General features: G+C 37.6%; 2 protein-coding genes across 2 annotated transcripts in view; both read right to left on the reverse strand.

The window, feature by feature from the left end:
• Nucleotides 1-15,642, reverse strand: part of TTN (titin) — a gene marked incomplete at both ends in the record, with an annotated part of 277,818 nt that extends 262,176 nt beyond the window's left edge. Inside the window, 8 exon segments of the mRNA XM_084258850.1 lie at nt 2,793-2,927; nt 3,587-3,739; nt 4,096-4,378; nt 9,527-9,771; nt 10,146-10,231; nt 10,732-11,019; nt 12,806-13,009; nt 15,552-15,642. Coding sequence (XP_084114976.1) covers nt 2,793-2,927; nt 3,587-3,739; nt 4,096-4,378; nt 9,527-9,771; nt 10,146-10,231; nt 10,732-11,019; nt 12,806-13,009; nt 15,552-15,642 — 1,485 coding nt within the window.
• Nucleotides 15,643-15,739: 97 nt separating this feature from the next.
• Nucleotides 15,740-20,283, reverse strand: part of CCDC141 (coiled-coil domain containing 141) — a gene marked incomplete at both ends in the record, with an annotated part of 197,454 nt that continues 192,910 nt past the window's right edge. Inside the window, one exon of the mRNA XM_084258924.1 lies at nt 15,740-15,834. Within this exon, the coding sequence (XP_084115050.1) occupies nt 15,740-15,834 (95 nt within the window). The remainder of the gene's footprint in view (nt 15,835-20,283) is intronic.

The raw sequence follows: 20,283 nt of genomic DNA on the forward strand, positions 1-20,283 counted from the left end.
AAAGACATCCCCTGCTCATGGATTGGAAGAATAAACATTATTAAAATGGCCATCCTACCAAAAGCAATATACAGATTCAATGCTATTCCAATCAAAATCTCAATGGCATTCTTCAAAGAAATAGAACAATTATTGATGAAATTCATATGGAATCACCAAAAACCCCGAATAGCCAAAGCTCTACTGAAAAAAAAAGAAGGAAATGGAGGCATCACACTCCCAGACTTCAAACTATACTACAAAGCCATAATCATCAAAACTGCATGGTAATGGAACAAGAACAGACATACAGACCAATGGAATCGAATAGAAAATCCAGAAATAAACCCACAGATTTATGGTCAACTAATCTTTGACAAAGGAGCAAAGACTATGCATTGGAGCAAAGAAAGTTTGTTCAATAAATGGTGCTGGGAAAACTGGGTCGCTACATGCAAAAGAATGAAGCTTGACCACTACCTCACACCCATACACAAAAATCAACTCAAAATGGATTAAAGAACTAGACATAAGACCTGAAACCATAAAATACATAGAAGGAAATATAGGCGAAACACTACGGGATTTGCACATCAAAGACATCTTTACAGACACATCACCCAAAGCAGTGATAGTGAAGACAAAGATAAACAGCTGGGACTACATCAAATTAAAGAGCTTCTGCACAGCAAAAGAGACAATAACAAAAACAAAGAGAAACCCCACCAACTGGGAGAACATTTTTGCACCCAACACTAATGATAAAGGACTGATCACAAAAATCTGCAAAGAGCTGATGAGACTCAGCAACAACAAAGAAAATAATCCAGTCAAAAAATGGGCAGAAGAGCTAAAAAGAAACTTCTCTGAAGAGGAAATGCAAATGGCCAACAGACATATGAAAAAATGTTCAACATCACTTGTAATCAGGGAAATGCAAATCAAAACTACCATGAGATACCATCTCACACCAGTGAGAATGGCACATATTAAAAAAACTAGCAACAACAAATGTTGGCGAGGGTGTGGAGAAAAAGGAACTCTTCTGCACTGTTGGTGGGAGTGCAAACTGGTCCAACCACTATGGAGAGCTGTGTGGAGATTTCTGGACCTACTAAACATAGAGCTTCCATATGATCCAGCAATTCCACTCCTAGGTATTTACCCAAAGGACACAGAAACATCAATTCCAAAGAGCACCTGCACCCCTATGTTTATAGCAGCACTGTTTACAATAGCTAAGCTTTGGAAACAACCCAAATGCCCCAAAATAGATGACTGGATCAAGAAGATGTGGTACATATATACCATGGAATATTACTCAGCATTCAAAAAAGATAAACACATGCAATTTGCAGCAACATGGATGGCGCTGGAAGGGATCATGCTCAGCGAAATAAGCCAAAAAGAAAAAGAAAAATACCGGATGGTCTCATTCATAGCAGGAATCTAGAAAACTTAAATAAGGGACCAGGAAAATGAATATAAGAAAGTGAAAATCAAAATCAACAAAAAACTATGAACCAGAGACACTTTTTGGGGGGTGGGGGGTGGGAAGGGAAGGATTGGGGTCAGAATGGGGCATTTGCAATTGTATGGGGGAATATAAAAATAAAATTTAATATTAAAAAAAAAAGAAAGTAGCAGTCTTCTTTAAAAAGGTTTCTTGTATTTATAAATGGATATGCCAATATTATTCTATATCAGTTCTGTCTTCTGAAGATAATTTTATCTTATTTTTAATTTTTTAAATTTAATTGTATATATTTTTTACACCATTTTTCATTTTTGCACAACATATGCATTTTCATCTTGGTTATATTCCCCATACAATTCCCAACCCCCTTGTTTTGACCCTAAACCTCCTCCCCTTTCCCCACATCCCTCCTCCCCCCCGTAGTGTGTCTCTGGTTTATAGTTGCTTGTTGATTTTGATTTTTACTTTATTATAATTAGTCTTTTTCCTGGTCCCTTATATAGGTTTTCTAAATTCCTGCTATGAGTAAGACGTATGGATAATTCACCACCTGCATTTGTACAATCATTTTGCTTTGAAAACTTCCCTAAATGTTGTGATTGTTTGCAATACCAAGTTACTTTTCTAAAATTGAGACATTATAGGGGAAAACTTTCGTACCTTCCAGGCAACGTATTTTCTAATTTTTTAATCCCTTGAGAGATGCAGTATTTAAGCCTGGTTGCCTAAGGTGAGAACTTGTGCGCAGTTCTCCCCATTTACCTCTTTGCTATTCTCAGGCATCATCACAGACATTCAGAATCTCAGGGCTGGAAGATACTTGAAAGTTCATTTCCTCAAACCACCCAGTTGACAATTGGCTCCAAGGTCAACAACCCTACCAGTTGTTTCATAGAACTTGTCCCTGTCTCCTTTCCTCTTTACTTTTTCTGATTTGACATATGAAGGCCAGTCTGTACATTCCATTTCAGATCTGTCCTTAAGCCATTTTCAAAGCAATGTGTGTTCAGTGTTCTTTTCCATTTTCCCTGCTTCTACCTAAACCTCTACTTCTCCCTCATGGCTTCATATTTAGACAGTGATACAACAGATCAGTACGGATGAGACCCTCTTTCTACTCTTGGTTTGTGTTCACAGAGTTCCCTTCTTACAAGAAAAGCTTCATGTAACTCTAAGGGACTCTGTGTCTAGTACTCCCGAATACACAGATGCAAAGGGATTTTTATTAGTGTGATAACAACCATGCTGTCCAGGAAATAGCACCCTTCACAGTAAACATTATCTGTGTTGACACAGATAATAACAACAATAATTTCACATCAAAAACTATTTTCACCTGTTCATGAGTTACGTGCATCTGCTCTTGTTTTGTCGTAATTACTTCTCTGGTTCTTGATTTTAATTCTTGTTCCTTGGTTTTATCGGCGGCCACTACTACCTTAGTTACAGTCTTCTCCGCCTCCTTTCTCATCTGATTTTCATAAGGGAAAAGAAGGAAACAGTTTAATGCACCTCATCTAAAAAGTTGAAATAATAAATCAAGATAAAGACATAAATGTCACACAAGAGAGGATAAGGAGGAAAGCTAGAGTGATTTTAAACTGTAACAGAAAATCTATTCAAATATGAGGTGGGAAATTTTCCTAGATTTATAACACTTCTCAGCCATGAATCAAGTGTCACATTTGTTTTGAGGAAAGTAAAAGCAAAGGTCTTTTGGGGGAGCTTAGAGAAAAGAAATATCTGCTCTGAAATAACAGTCGCCATGCCTGGCTGTTGGAGCAACTGAGCTTTGGCTTTGAGCTGGGGCTGCAGGGCATCGAAGTGGCACACACTTCCTGTTTAGCCAAATTCCCCAGCCACCCCTTTCCTGTCCCAGCCCAGGAGCAGCCTGATATTTTGAATACCTGTTCTGCCTCATTTCTGACAGTTAACTGTTGCCTGCCTACCTGCCTGACATAGAATAGGTACTTAGGTGCTTCTTTCTTGAAAGCCTTTGGCATCTATGCCAGAACAATCTCCAAGTCTGGACTATGTTGGGCTCAGTTTTGGCCTCAATATGTGTCTGAGTCTTGGTTCACCAGGGGTGAACATACAGCACATACAGCTCAGTGGGGCGCCTCGGCCTACCTGTTCCTGAGCAGGTTGCACGTGCATAGCAGTCGTGGTTGTCCTCTGAGCAGTCTGCTCTACAGCGCTGATAGCTGGCTCTCTCACTCTGGCCATATCAACTGCGGCAACCACAGTCGCAACAGCTGCGCTCTTGTCAGTTTCTTGTTTCACCTGCATTAGAAATGACCACGTATGTCCCATTTGAAAATGACATGCCAGGTACAAAATATAACAAACAACACAATAGAAACTGAGCGATTCAGAGTGAAATATGCATCTGCAGAAGCGTTTATCATTGCCCAGAGACATGGATGCTTCACTGCAATCTTTTATAAAAGCCTCACAGATTACAGTCTCTGTCCTAATTAAGGATGCTTTTACAAATTGGGAGCCAAATCTGGCCCTCAGTGTCTGTTATAACCTTAATTTTTATGCATTTTCTCTCCAACCTACACAGACTGGATTTCATGGTAGGGTTCTGGCCAGAGAAATCAGAATTCGAAAAGAAGAAAGCAAAGATTAAGTACCTCCGTGGCCCCTGCTGCGAAAGTCGCACTGGCTGCAGCTCCACTGATGGTCACTTGCTCCTGGAGCCCGTATCTCCCCTCCCATCTCTCTTCTGTCCTGATATGAGTAGAACTTTTCATCATGGTTTCTCTCATTTCAGCCTCAGATGAAGCCACATAGCCTTCTTGCTTCCAAGGGGGAGGCACTTCTGGGCCTGCGGCTGTCTGAGTCTTGTGCACGAGTGATGGAGACTTAACAGATCTGAGGGGCGAAGTGGAGAACCTCCCCGCTGGAGACACAGATCTGAAAACCAAATGGCAGAGGTCAAGAATACCAGCAGGAGGTACTCCACTCTCGTGGTGGGGTTTGAATAATGGAAGGAAAATGGAAGTGTTTAATTTGAAGCATAGTTTTAAAATGTAGGCCTCAATTATCAATTCAGAGGGCAATTAATATACTTGAAAGTAATTTGTTTTAAATCTCTGCAAGCCTTATTTGCATCTGCTATAACTCTGTAAGAGAATCTGACTTAATTCTAAGCTACAAAATTTTGTGACATGACCCACTTTCTCATGTTAAAAAAAAATCAAGACAGCAAACCTTGCTTTCTTAAAAGAATAAGTGATTATAAGTCAGTTTCTCTGTACCCAGTTCTGCATGGTAAAGGGATGTCAGATAGATGTTGAACTAAGAAAGATATCTATAATCAAAATGCTTGGGCAACTCTACACTAACCAAATATATATATATAAATTTGCAGGACACTACTGCCTTCATTATGCCAATATGCCTTGTGAATATCTAAGCTAGTAAGAAGCTTTCTTGTCATGCTTTTTACAAAACTTTTTGGGTATAGGCTGTGCAATGCACTTTGAAAACTTGTTCTCATCAAGGTGTGGTGGACTGTTTTTTTGAGTATTCTCTGTATTTGTTTATCCAAAGCTACATTGTGTTGTGTTATGGAATTTTTAAAAATATCCTTAGTTACTATTGCAACTGGTTAATTTGAAATCTAAGGATTCTACAGTTTTTGATTAACTGATAAAAAGGCCTCTTCCAAAATAATTTTCATTGCATTTTATTTATGTCCAAAGTTTTGAGCTTCAGTTGAAGAATCTGAATGCTAAGTCCTGGAATTTGTAGCCAAAAATAGACAATGCCTGATCTATAGCAATAATTCTAGTCATTGGTCTACTATTTTAAGACAAACTTGATAATTAATTCAATGCTTAACCAAAAGATTTATTACATTTTCCCCTCTAGGTGGCAGTGTTGCCCTTATCATTGCATTTTACTGCATCTGGGAAATTGTTTATAAATGTTTTTGGCACTACATGGAATATTTAATTTATACTGATCATAAAGGAAACAACTGTTCTAATTAAAGCTCAAGGTATAGTTGATATCTAAATTACAGAGTAATTTAACATTACATTAGGACATCAACCAGTTTCATAAAAAAATGCTTAATCTTTTTCCTAAAGAAGAGGAACTTTTGGGTGAAAATTAATGTATATTTAAAAATAAAGTTATAATCAAACTAAAGAGGGACCCAATGGAACATTTTATTTTTAACATTATTGCCTTAGAAATATTAACAAAAACAGTTTAAAATAATGTAAGGTCTACACAAATTGAAGAAAAACAGTGAAATGTACTTCCAAGTTTCAACTTTTGCCTTGTTCTTGCTATACCTAGCAAAGTGGGTTTAATTCAAAAAGAGTTAAAGACATGATTAGCATGGCATGAGTGATTAGCAGCAGGTTGCAGATAAGCCCATAACTGTGAAAATCAATGTAATTACGGTCATTTTAGGAAATTATAGGAAAGGGCTTATTTCTGCTCTTACAATAAAAAATAATCACCTGGTCACAGCTAGATACAATGCACCTTATTCAATGAAATATGTTTGCCTTACTCTACAACAAAAAATCAAGATCGAACTATGAGACATTTTACGAAGTAGTCTATTTTGGATCACCATTATTTTCTCCACAATTTGGTATTTTATTTCTTAATTATTGTAAAGCAAACTGGGGGCTAAGTTGGGATTGTTATTAATTCATGTATTCTCAACTGTTAAGACAGTCAAAAGGCTGCATGGGATTGGGTCTGTAATTTTAAATGATCCTTACATTGAAAATAAGGTGAGGTTATTTTGCCCCTCCCAAATTACACTTGGCCTTATCTTGTGATTTCATGGTGTGAAAACTTGGAGTTTGGAACTTTTTTTTTTATTGATAGCTAAACACATTTCTAAAATGGAGCTTTTTGTTCAAGGTTTTGTAATAGTGTCTACCAATCACTTTAATTATTTTTGAGTATTTCAATTTATTTATTTATTTATTTATCTATTTATTTATTTGAGTGTCTCAAATTAATTATTCTGTGTATCTGCAAAGTTTTTTAAAAAAACTTAGACTTTTTAAATTGAGGTAACATTGGCTTACAATGTGCAATACCTTTAATTTTTAGGTAGCTGTTATAAGAAAGGTTGGAAAATATGTCATGTAGTTTTGTATATATTTGCTGGACAATATATTGACTCTTGCATGAAAAAAACTTGGTTTTTGTCCTTTTCCCCCCATTTTTTTCTTTAAAAATTAATTTATGGAAGCTTTGTAATACATTTGGTATACCTTTGTGTTACTTCTTAAGTGTTGCAAATATTTCCCCTTCATCTACTTTTGAGATTTGCTTCTTTGCAGGGTCTTGTGCCTCATCAACATGTACAGTTGTGTAGGTTATTCACTGGGGCTTGCACTGTTCACATTGTAGCTGTTATATATTTGTTATAATACTTTCTTGCAGAGAGTATTATTTTTTTTTACATCATTGTTCATTTTTAAACAATATTTGCTCCCACCCCCCCAGGTGTAGTCCCCATAAAGTTTCCTTCACCAATGCACCCGTGCACCATCACCTCAGTCCCCTGTGCTCCTCCCTCCCTCCCTCTGATCCCTCTCCCACCTCCTCCCCTGCAGGATGCCTCTGGTTTATAATTGTCTGTTTTTGTTTTGTTGTGTTTTGTATTATTATTATTTTTTTACACTGATGTCTTATTTTGTTCCACTATATTCCTGCTATAAGTGAAACCATCTGATATTTTTCTTTTTCCTTCTGGCTTATTTCACTGAGCATAATTCCTTGTAGCTCCATCTATGTTGCTGTGAATGGCATGAGTTTATCTTTTTTGATCTGGCAGAGAGTATTAAATACCTTAAGGAAGGCCTACCTTTAACAATTCCCCCCCCCCCAACAAATGTACTGTTTGGTTTAGCAATGACCTTGTTTTTTCATACATAAAATTTTATTTTTATGTGAATGAAACTGTAAGTCATTTTTAAAAGTGCTTCCTCACCAATATTTCCCCAAATTTTCTTCTTACGTATTTTTGGGTTTTGTTTCTAAATTTACCTCTTCAGTCAGGAGATTTGTCTTGTAAATGACAAGAGGTGAGGTTTATGTTTGTTTTCTTCCAGATGAAGCAAGAGTTTACCAGGCCACCGTTTTTTTGTTGAGTAAAATATCCTTTACCTCACTGAACTAAAAGGTCACTTTGACTAAAAGTTGAATTCACTATATTCTTAAATTGTTTTCTGGACTCCTTTCTGTTTTCCTGATATATTTTCTCTTCATTTACCAATATTATACTGTTGAATAACTTCAGAGTAAGTGTGAATGTTACTATGTCAACTATCTCATTATTCTTCTTTTAAAATTTTCTTGGTGAACTCTAATTTTTTTTTACTTTATTTAAATTGATCAAGAAATACTTTTTTGTTTACTCCAGATCTTTGCCTATTTTCTAGTGCAGCATGTAAAAACAAATCCTATAGTTTCAAACCTGCTGTGGATAACTTACACATGGCTACATAATTTCTGAATCCTTATGGTACATGCTCACTTCAAAAAATGTGTTCATCAACAAATGTTGGCGAGGTTGTGGAGAAAAAGGAACTCTCCTGCACTGTTGGTGGGAGTGCAAACTGATCCAACCACTATGGAGAGCTGTGTGGAGATTTCTGGACCTACTAAACATAGAGCTTCCATATGATCCAGCAATTCCACTCCTAGGTATTGACCCAAAGGACACAGAAACATCAATTCCAAAGAGCACCTGCACACCTATGTTTATAGCAGCACTGTTTACAATAGCTAAGCTTTGGAAACAACCCAAATGCCCAAAAATAGATGACTGGATCAAGAAGATGTGGTACATATATACCATGGAATATTACTCAGCATTCAAAAAGATAAAAACATGCAATTTGCAGCAACATGGATGGCACTGGAAGGGATCATGCTCAGTGAAATAAGCCAAAAAGAAAAAGGAAAATACCGGATGGTCTCACTCATAGCAGGAATCTAGAAAACTTAAATAAGGGACCAGGAAAATGAATAACTATAAGAAAGTGAAAATCAAAATCAACAAAAAACTATGAACCAGAGACACTTTTGGGGGGACGGGAGGGGAGGGATTGGGGTCAGGATGGGGGGGTTGCAATTGTATGGGGAATATAAAAATAAAATTTATTATTAAAAAAAAATGTGTTCATATTGACTCAGCATAGGAATCTGCTTTACATCCTAGAGAATGTAACATAAAACTATGCAATATTGGTTTCGCTTATTACCTTAGTACAAGGATATTTGTATAATTTTTTTCTCTTTACAAAGCATCTTCAACTAATTATCTCATTGAATCTTTACTGCACATCTGGAGATTAGTCTTATTACAATGCTTTTTAGATTACAAATGACACTGCTAAGACCTTAAGCAAATTATTTAACATCTTTAGCTCCAGTCACTTATTGATGAAATTAGGAATGATGATTCTTAGAGGTTGTGTAAACATTTAATGAGATGCACAGTTCCATAATTACACGAGGTCCAGCCAAGTGACTGACTAGACAAAGTGCTCAATACATTGTAGAGACTGTTTTATTTGAATTATTTCCCCAAATCATACACTTTGCAAGTGATAGGTTTATAGAACATAACATTTCCAACTCTAAATTCTGTGCTCTTTTCATTCCACTGTTCTTTTCTTTGACCCCTAAAGTAGATATTTATTAAATGATATAAAAATAAAAAATAAAATTAGAGTTTTAAAGGTTCTCCGATACACTTATGAATAGTGAGGACATATAAAGATAATTTCAGTGCCTTTTGACTCACCTCTTCTACAACATGTTACATTTTGACTGCTTCCTTCTATTTCTGTCCTTCTTGGGTGAAACTTAATTTAAAAATGCATACTGACCCTATCTGAGCTCTTTATTTTTTTCTTTTTTAAAAATTTATTTATTTATATATATTTTACATCATGAACAACATTTGCTTCCCCCTCTCCCCACCACCCCTGCGCAGGTGTAGTCCCCAGAGAATTTCTTCCACCAATTCACCCATGCATCATCACCCACCTGATCTCTTTAAAAAGATTTTACCTGACAGGAGATGGGGTCGGTGCCCGCACATGTCTGACCGGGGAAGGGGAGTGTCTTATTGGTGATGGAGACTGCTGTCGAGCCAACTGTGTCTTGGCTGGAATGGATGGTGGGGTTGGAGACCTTGACTTTGGTTTAGGAAGCATCCTGGGAGGTGTTTTATGTGGCAGCTGTTGCCCAGTGGTTTCATCTATGACCATCTCTACTGTTGCAATTGATCTGGCGTCAAAGTGGGCTTCAATCTTCTGTAAAAGATGAAAATAAAATCCAGGGTGAGGAAGAATGGTTGGCAAAGCAACAATCTAAAAAGTTAAAAAACTAACAGTAAATGGGCCTCCCCCGTGGCGCAGCGGTTGAGTGCTGGGTTGCGAAGCTGCCCGCAGCCTCTGCAGTGCCGGTTCGATCCCCGGCTGCTCTCTGGCCACTGGAGGAGGATCCCACATGGCACGCAGACCTCTCTTCCGCCCGCACTTCGGTCCTTCTGCCTGCTCTGCTCCCCGCTCTGGCTCTGGTGGCTCTGGTGAATTCTTTCACCCTCCCGCGCTTCTGACTGTACCCAGTGCTTGTATAAATAAAAATAAATCTTTTAAAAAAAAAACTAACAGTAAAGAAAAAATACCTTTTCAATTCGGGTTTGTCGTGTTTCTGAAATCTGAGCAGTCGAAACTATTGTCTTTGTCTTTTTAGCGGGTACTACTTCTTCACCTATAGGAGGGGGAAAATAAATATTTAGTTGGGGGCAAACTGTATCATTTTTAAAGGGATTGTGCCAATTATGATGACACAGTTAATCCAATTTTCTAGGTGTCTCAATGGAAAAACATGCAGAATGTTTGGGACATTGTATGAACATAAATCAGTTTTAAAAGTTGAAAAGCTGAAAATATTCATTATTAGATAAAAATTTATTTAGAATAATTTAAAAATTGCATTATTTGCCAGTAATTGAAAACATAAATGACTTGATGGCAATATCTTCTCACTTATATTAGGGTTAATAAATAACCACATACTGCTTCAATGATTCTCAGCTCCAGCTTAGAATCCCAGTGACTTTTCTTTTCATGGATGTTAAAAAGCCAGCTTTGGTTTCAGCTCACACCATCAGCAGGACCTTGGAGTGGAGGTAGGGGCATCCCTGGCCCATTTCATCTTAAATCATCCCTCCCCCCTTTTTTATCTGTTCCTCAACCTCTAGTACATACCTTGAACCAGCAATTCAGCAGTCGAAGTAGCTCTTCCAACGCTATTGGTGGCATTTACTGAATAGGTCCCAGAGTCTTCAGGGTATGCTTCTGAAATCAGTAAGCTGTAGAGGTCGCCTTCTTGTGAAATTTGAAAATCAAGGGAGCTCTGGATTTCGGCTCCGTCCCGGTAGAACTTCACCACAGGTGTAGGGATTCCAGTCACTCTGACTTGGAGTCTCACTTGGCTTCCTTGTCTCACAGTCATGCTCTGCAGTCGTTGAACAAAGTTGGGTGGCGCTGTCTCGGCTGCAGGGAGAAGAGATGAAAATCAGGCCTGCCAGCCAGGGTACTCCCAACAGGCTATTTTTAAACAATCACAGCTCCATTCCCAAAAACAGGTGGTGAGGACTCACTGAACCAAGTCTCCTTGACTGTCCTTGAGCCCAGCTCATCCAGCAGATGACAGCAGAAAGTGGAGCCAGGAGGTGGCAGAAGGCAATCCTGCCACCTTCAATTGCTTTATTTTGTTTAGCAGTTCTAGGAGACCACGTTTTTTTGGTAAAGAAAAAGCCTAGGTCTTGTTATAAAACTTCTAGAGACTCTTTCTGGTATTTCCTCCCAATCTTATATCTAGCACAATATTAACATGTTAAGACAACTTTACATATTTCTGTAAGTTGCATAAAAAAGAATAGCAAAGGTTGGTTTGATAGACACAACTATGAGGTACAGAACCATCTAATGTCAATTTAATTTAAAATTACCCTGAGATAGTTTCCAATTTGACCAGGATTCAAATAACCCAAATATTTACTTGCATTTAAAATATTAATCCACATAATGACAAGGTTTAATGTGAGTTATGCCACAGAAGGGATTTTATGGTGAATGATGTTGAAAGAAAATTTTTATAGGTTATGAAGGGTGAAAGGGATTAATTTTGATTTTTTTTTTTGTGTGTAATAAACAGCAGATGCTACCGAGCTTGTGCATTTTCCATTTCTGAATTTTCTGAACTGATGTTAAACTTCATACCTGAGGTTACCTGATGTGCCTTCTGTTTAGGTCAACTGCAGTCCTATAATTGAACAGTGCTGAAGAAATAGCTTACTGAATAAATGTATGTAACACTAAGAAGGCAATGAAAAATATTGTTGTGTAATGTATAAAGTAATACAATGTGCATTACCAATGTTTTGTGTTTTACTGTGCAGAAATGAATGGAGAAAAGTGACATGTCATGAAGCTGGTGATAATTTTTCTGGGGAAAATGTGCCATGATTTTGAATCAAAAAGAAGCATTTGCCTTCTTTTATGCATATTTGCTGTGTATATACAGTTAGAAATGGATAGCAAAGCACAAATCATTAAACATTATATTAAGAACAGTATTTCTTAAATGGGTAGTTTTTAAAAGGACCACCTGCATCAGAATCATCTAGATGTTTATTAAAAATGTGAATTTCCAGGGCCTCCCCTGTGGTGCAGCGGTTGAGTGCTGGGTTGCAAAGCTGCCTGCAGCCTCTGTAGCGCCGGTTCGATCCCCATCTGCTCCCCGGCCACCGGGTGAGGGTCCCACATGGCGCGCAGACCTCTCCTGCCGCCCGCTGCTCCCCTCAGCAGTGTACCTCAGTCCTTCTGCCTGCTCTGCTCCCCGCTCTGGCTCTGGTGAATTCTCTCACCCTCCCGCTCTTCTGACTGTACCCAGTGCTTGTATAAATAAATAAATAAATAAATCTTTAAAAAAAAAAAATGTGAATTTCCAGAGATCTCTCTCCTTACTTAGTAGGCTTACAAACAAGGTATGAATTTTTTCTACTTATTCAAAAATATGATTTAAATCATTTCTTTAGTATACTTTTGAGTGTTAATAAGTGTACAGAGGAACTGATTCTCAGTCCCTTTTGTGTTGCATTTTGAAAGTTAAATTAAATTCCATAAAACAAAGTACTATGCTATCAATTCAGCCTCCAGTGGGCTATTCTCTTCCTCACAGCTACAACAACCGTGGCATTTACCGACCCCTCCCCACATACCGGTGATGCCCTGTGTGCGGTGGGGTGCAGGGGATGGACAGCCCCCTCCAACCTACCTGTCACGAGAAGCTCAGCAGTACTAGTCGCTTGTCCAGATCCATTGGTGGCTCTCAGGGAGTATCGTCCACTGTTGGCTTTTGTCACGGCGGGGATCATCAGTTTAGCGCGGCCATCGCTAAAAGAGATCTGCACGCCGGGCAGAGTGGAAGTAGAAATCACCTGGCCATCCCTAAACCAGCTCACCTCAGGAACTGGGAAACCTGGAAAACAAAAACAACTCAATGTCATGTTTGAATGAGGCAGTGCAAAGTTCTGTCCTGTCTAGTATGTTCATTACCTTGTCCTAACCTGTAAAAGCTATGGTGAAAACTTGCCAGCAACAAGACAAAGTGTGAACGTGCAGATCATAAGGAAGGTCTGTGGGTCCACGTGGAAGCCATCACCTTCATTTTAGAGGGGAGGGAACAGAGGCCAAAAGAGGCTGGCTTATTCTTCCAAGGACCTTCTGTGAGCAGTAGCATACAGAGAACAAGATTTCCATCTTATGCACAAGGCTCTATCTGATGCAATTTAATAGACATTATTATAATCATGAAAGAGATTTATACAAGAAACCAGGAAACTGAAATAAAAGATGGCTACTCTATCTTTCAAACAAGTGAAGAGCAAAGGCAGCAAAGGGCTCTGAAAGTTCTGTTTAACAAGCAATTGCAGGGAAACCACCTTCCTAAACTCTGTTGCGTTTCAAAGGAGCAATTAGGAAAAATGCTAAATGGTGGAGAGCATTTCTTCACAATGCCAAACCTAGTATCTGGAAACATGTGTAATTGGAATTGCAGGTAGAAAAGTCAGATTTGCTTCACCCACCATGGATTGTAGAGCTAAGCACTACATGAGCACGGTTTGATGGTTTCAGTAGATTAAAATTCTGTGTGCTCAGAAGGCATGAGGCAAATTTAGAGCACTGTTTATTTGGCATTTGTCCTACTGGCTGATGATTTTTCTTTTTAAACTGAAGAGGTGCAGATGACCAAGAGAAAGTTTTATTTTATTTTTCTTATAGTAGCCAATCTCCCACTGTGGCCAAGTGAATAGTTTATTTGACTAATTCATGGGTATGAAATATTTTCAGCGGTGTTTTTCTAAGAATTTATTAGCACATAGTGTGATGGAACAAGAAGCTATGAAGAAGCCAGATTCTACTACTCTACACAGGCAATGTTCCCAGTGACACCATATGTGTTTTGCTCAGTTCAGTGGTAACTGGGCATTGCAAGATTTGCACGTAAATTATTTGGAAGTCAGAGTTTATGACACATCTAGAAGGGTTGAAATGGCCTCTCTATGCATATATGACAGAAAATAGTGATTATATGGTACCTGTGTGTAGGGAAGGTAAAAGTGTCAGGGTTTTCTGCCCTCCCGCCATTAGGATAGATGACAGAACCCTGCGGTCCTGAATACATGCCTGATGGCAGGCACCTGGAGTAGGGTGTGGGCATATGTAGATGGGATTCACCTGGGCTAAGACTGGGCTTTTAAGGGTGGCATCATGGGGACGCCAGCAGGAGCAGAGAAGCTGAGAGCAGAGAAGCAGAGAGAACTCCAGAAAGCCCAGAAAGAGTGAAGATTTGCTGGGGGCCAGGAGGATTCCCAGCCTCCTGACCCCCCAGGACCCCTGCCTGCCATGTACCTGGTAAATCCCAATAAAAGCCTGAAAACCCGCACTGGAGAGAGTCTCCAGGACTCTCTCCTCCCTTATCCCGTCTGCATGAAAACCTGCTCCGTGGCCATTCCTGTGCTTACACTGTGCAATCTAAAATAAAGTACTACCCAGTTATGAATAGGATTGGTACATAAAAGAGAAAGGAAAAGTAAATCTTACTTTATATCTATATTATAAGCCATAAAATTAAAAAAAAGGCACTGTACCATGCAGATTCATCAAGTATGATTTTCATTTCACCCATATACTCTTATATGACCAGTTATGATTTCATGAACAGTTATGATAACACAGAAGAGAATATTAAATAATTTTAGGACTATTTATAATATTGTATATTATTCCCATCTTTTTCACAAAAGCATAGGCCCCAGAAAACATTCATTTTTCTGGAACTGTCCCTGAACTGAGTTATAAAGGGAAAAAAGAAATAACTTACTTTAAAATAAAATTCTAAAAAAATAAAATTCTAAGGCCAATACTTATTTCTCTTTAATCCTCAGACCAGAAGGGCCTATCTTATTTGTGGTCATTTCAGAATGATTGGAACATCTTCTAATTTACTAGAGTTAATAAGTATTAAAAATAAAAGATTAAAAAATTAGGAGTTAGCTTTTAGTTAATTTTCAGTGAAAAGTTCTGCTTCTGAGGAAAGTCAATTGTATCACTGTTTCCCATATAAAACAATGGAGGCAGGTCACCTGCCCAGCAGCTCTATGGCCGGGCTTGGGCTTAAATCCTGGGCTTCCAGTCTGGCTCTGCAGATGAACCCAAGTGTGGGATAAACAAATATGGCCCTACTTAGCAGCTGGATTCTGACAGGAATTTTAATTCAATGCAAATATATTGCTATGCGTAATTATGAATATGAATAAAACATTTCCAAACCATTATAGTGTCAGATTTTGTCAGCACTTTGTGAGCAGTACACCTTTATAATGACCCTTCCATAGAGTTGGACCAATTTTACAAAGGAAAAGCAGGGCTTAAGAGCATGCCACCAAGCCCTAGAGCAAAGTCAGCCTGTTGGAGGGGAGGTGAAGAAAGCGGAGGAAAGTGTGTAGGTGGAAGCTTACCGCTAACGTGAGCCTCAAAGGTTGCGGTACTACCCTCCAGTACCACAACACTTTGTAACGGCTGCTTAAACGTCGGTGCTTGAGTTGTCATCTTTTCAGGCACTCTGAAAAGGAAGAGAAATCAGTTAGCATGTTACAGCTCAGGGCAATGCTGGAGCTACTTTGTAAGTGACAGAGACACCCAGTTTCTACACAGCTTGCTCTGCAAGTCGCCTGTGGGCATAGGCGATGTTCAGGCCTTCTCCTCTGAGGCTTGAATCTGACCAATTGGCATCTGAGTTGCCTTGAAGCCCAATATATTAGCAAATTTAAAAGAAAATGTAAAAAAGAATAGACAAGCCGAGCAAGGAATGCACCCTAGTGGTCAAAGAATGAAACCCAGTCTTACCAAAAGGGAAATCTGGGGATTGTGGGGGGTGGGGTGGGGTGGTGAAAATAATAAACAATGTGTTAAAAGTGTAAAATGAGTTTCTGCACCAGTTCAATGTTTGAGAGACAATTATTGTAATTATTTCTTTCCTCCACATATTTTTTACCCACTGTATATTTAAACACTGATTTGAAATCTTAATAAGGAAAAAATGTGCAAATGGTAAAATAAAATTGGAAGATTGGTGTAAAATGTAGATGAAAAGAGCTATGCTCTATATATAAGATAAAGATTCAAAATCAAAGAAATGAATATGAAATTTTCAGTCAAGTGCCTTTTTTTAAGTAGAAGAAAGTCATTTGTCTATCAGAGAGATGATGTGAACAATATTTTGATGCATAAAAACCTTGTAATTCTGTGTGACTTTTCCCCTATTTTGAAATAAAAAGCAGATTTTCAACTGCTAATTGCTTCACACTATTTTTCATAGTTTTTTTGATAACTAAAATTTTATGGAGCAATAATTTTCCTAATGATAATTCTGTGCCTTATTGTAAATTTCTGCTTAGTTACATAGGAAATTAAACTAAAATTCTCTGAAATAATAAAATTTGTGTTTGGAAAATTCAGATGATATCCAAAAGTTATTATGAAACTTTTGTCAAGAGTTTCTAATTATTGTAGCATATTATCTATTAGTATCTAACTTTTTCTATTTGCAAGCTAGTGCATATTCTAAAAAAAGCCATAGTCTTAAACTCTACTTATGTATTATATATCTATGTATTTAGCAGTATGTAAAAGTTAGTAATTTAATTCTAGGAAGATGGAAATCAAAGTGTATTTAGAAAAAAGTCTCTAATATATTATTTCTTACTCTTCTTAGCATCAACATTTAGCTGAAATTATATAATTTGATTATGAGTTGAATTAAAATATATCATAATGAGATTCTGAATATTTTAAGAGATAATTACACAGCTTAACCCCAAATTTCTAAATATATTGTCTGGCCTAAATTGTTTTTAATTCCTATCATCTACATACATTTTGGTGTTTTAGCACTTGCTCTTTAGAGGCCTTTGTCAAACTAGGGCTGATGGTATGCAGCTAAAATGTCATGCCCCCAAAATAAACTCGCCAATGTTGACTGACAGCAGGCAAGTGTTCTGTCACTGTCTTGTAACTGATACCTCAGCAGTTGATTCCCTTAAAAAGTCATCAGGGTGTAGCTGATACCACATGCATTTTATCAGAGCTATTCTTGGTGTGTCTCACTTTATCACTGAGTAATATAACCTTGAACATTCTCAACAGACAAAACGAGCCTATTACAAAAAAGCAAACATTTCTGTGATCCTTGCAAACCTTAACTTGAACACATTTAGAATATTAGGTGCATTTAAACAATTTGAATCATTGACCATGCTGTTATGCAAAAGCATTAAACCTTTTAGAGGAAAATGTTCACATATTTTTAAAATGGATCTTAACAAGCTGATTCAGAGAGTAGATCACCAGTGAGAAGTAGTTAGACCAACACTTTGTATAGGCATTTGTCATTCAAAGATAGTCAGGAGCTAGAAATGAGTAAGAAAGGGACTCTACTATTAAAAACCAAAAAAGATGCTACTCACCTGATTTCTCACGAGTGCCCGAAAAGGATGGGACTAAGCCCAAGGTTGCTTTTGAAACGACGTCCTATAGTGAGTTGGTTTTTTCGACCATCTCAACATGAATCAGTGAGCCTCTAATCTTAAAAACAAAACTACACAGTTAAGACTGTGTAGTTTTGCTTTTCTATGCAATCCCTACACCCGAGGCGAGGCTGGGAATGCACGACTGCTCAAGAGCCAGCGTCAGGCCCCTGCCTTTATATTCCCCAGATCTGCTGACAGGCCACATCCTCCTGCAGGGCTCCCTGTGATTGGCTCTCTTCGGGAAGCATGATGGGAGAGGGACCTATTTGGTAGTGTCACATACCACCTGTTCCTCTGATTGGCAGTGCTAAATTTAGCACCTCAAAGGAGGCTTCACCAAAGAAATAGAGCCGTGTTTAAAGAATAACTGTGTTGGTGTTCAGGGAAGAGCCTTAGCTGTCCATTATAAATCTAAAAACACTGTTCTGAAGAGATTATGTGACAATAGAAGATGCTCATGGGCGGTCATACAAAGTAGCCCTCAACCTGAGGACTCTGTACTGAGTCAATCTCTGTTCCTGTTCCCTTCCCCCATAAAATCAACCAAATGGACCTGTCAATCATGACAACAGATGAGGGAATTTATCTCAAACACAAAACTTTACCTTGTTTGATGAATCGGTGATTATAAACCTTAGCAGTGAAGAGAGCTCATGTGTACTATATACTTTCTCCAGAATCTACCTGCACTTGGGGAGAGTTAAGCCAAGTGTTCATAAACTAAGTGTTCCTATGGCCCTGAAATAAATACTGTTGAAAGATGAAATCTGAACTCTGTTTAGATTTAGTCTCTACATTACTATAATTTCACTTTTGTCAGCTTTCATTTTTGTCTGGCATTAATATAAACAAATATCATGTGTTGTGCCTTAAGGAACAGTCAAGTCTTATGCCTAAATCATCCATAAGGTTCTGTTTCCAGGTCTACAGAGGCTGCTCTTCTAATCTCTGGAGTTTGCTGTTACTAATGGGAAGTGGTTAGGAGATGATATAGTAGCTATTTTAGGACTGAATTTAATTTCAAGCAAGAGATATTTCAAATACAAAAGAGCATGTTAAAAGATCTTTATAATGACTCAGCTAGAGATTTGCAAAACTCTACTTAAAAGGAAGAAAATTGTCTGTTCATAAGGTACAAGATTTTTCTTTAAAAAATAGGCAAAAAAATTAAATTTAAGTTAAATTTATGTGTAATAAAAAAATTTCCTGTTGTGGCAGAACTTGGCCTTGCATTAGAATTTCCAACTACCTAAGTATTCCTATTTTGTGATTAATTATATAAAAATTAATTTATTAATATTTGAGAAAGCTAATATATCCTGGAGAACTCATGTAGCACAGTTACATAGACAAGATGATAGCATGCATTTATTTAAACACTTTTCTTCTTTACTCAATCAGTGATATCGGATGTGTGGCATCATTTTACCCCCACAAACTCTATCTCCCATAATCATTTTTGATTGCTTTATTCAGAAGTAAATAATTTCATGCTATATATATTAAAAGTTATTTCCTATTAAATGAAATCCATGTTACAGGCAACCTGCCAATCATAAGTCAAAAGAAGACTAGCTATGTGTAATCTTTTTGATTTGGAGTGTTCTCCTATTTGCTATCTATGTTTTTCAGATTCATTAAACCTAATGTAAAAACTGTTTTGTTACATTTGTTGGAATCAAAACGAAGCCACTTTAATTCTTGTGGAAATCAGAGGGAATGAGTGAATAGAATCTTGCAAATTCTGTAACTTGACCTGGTACAATACAGAGAGCTCAAGTGCCAGGAAAATGGACAATAAATACATTATAATGTCAAGAGTCTATCCATCAAGTTTGCCTACTAGTCACTCACTATTCTTATACATTTTCATACTTTGCCATGCTGTCAATATCCTTGCCTTTTGGCATTTACTTTCTTATATGACATTCAGAATGGAAAGAAGGAAGGAAATAACTAAAATGCTAATTAGAAAGAGGTCAACTTATTAGATTAATGAGCTGTACTTCATTTCATGGTAAGCTGTAGTTTTAAGACTGTGCCATAGTTGAAATAGACTAAGCTAGTCCAGTGGAAACTGAAGGCTACTCAGAAATATGGAGTTTGCTGTGCAGTAAGATCTCAATTTTCTATCCTAAAAATGGGGAGGAGCCCCACAGATAATCCCAAACAGCTGATAATTCAAATATAATGCCTACTTAGTTCTGGAATGCCTCGCATGATTCTTTTTATGAGCATTATAGTCAAGGCAATTTAATGAATACTAAACATATGCTTAATGTTGTACACTGTGCTAAATTATTATGATTTTGGATCCTCTCATTGCTAATGAATCAACAATTATCTATTGAGTGCCTTTATGCCAGACATTGTCCTAGAAGATAGCTAGAAGTGGTGACCAAGAAGACAATTATGTTGCCCGCACTCTCAGGGATCATGGTTCACATAAATGTCTCATCAAGTCTCAGGAATCTATGACTGAGAATTAAACAAAATCCAAGTCAGGCAATAACTATCTACACAGTTGGTGACATCAGACTTTGCTTGTCCGACATAGAACCTTGTCCGACATAGAATAAGGAAGTACCTACTAGGGGTTATGTGAAAAATGAGTACAGTTTTTCAGGCTTTCTGAGAGAAAAGAATATCATTAATATCTCTG

This window comes from Talpa europaea (assembly GCF_964194135.1).
Source record: "Talpa europaea genome assembly, chromosome: 1".
Lineage (NCBI taxonomy): Eukaryota > Metazoa > Chordata > Mammalia > Eulipotyphla > Talpidae > Talpa > Talpa europaea.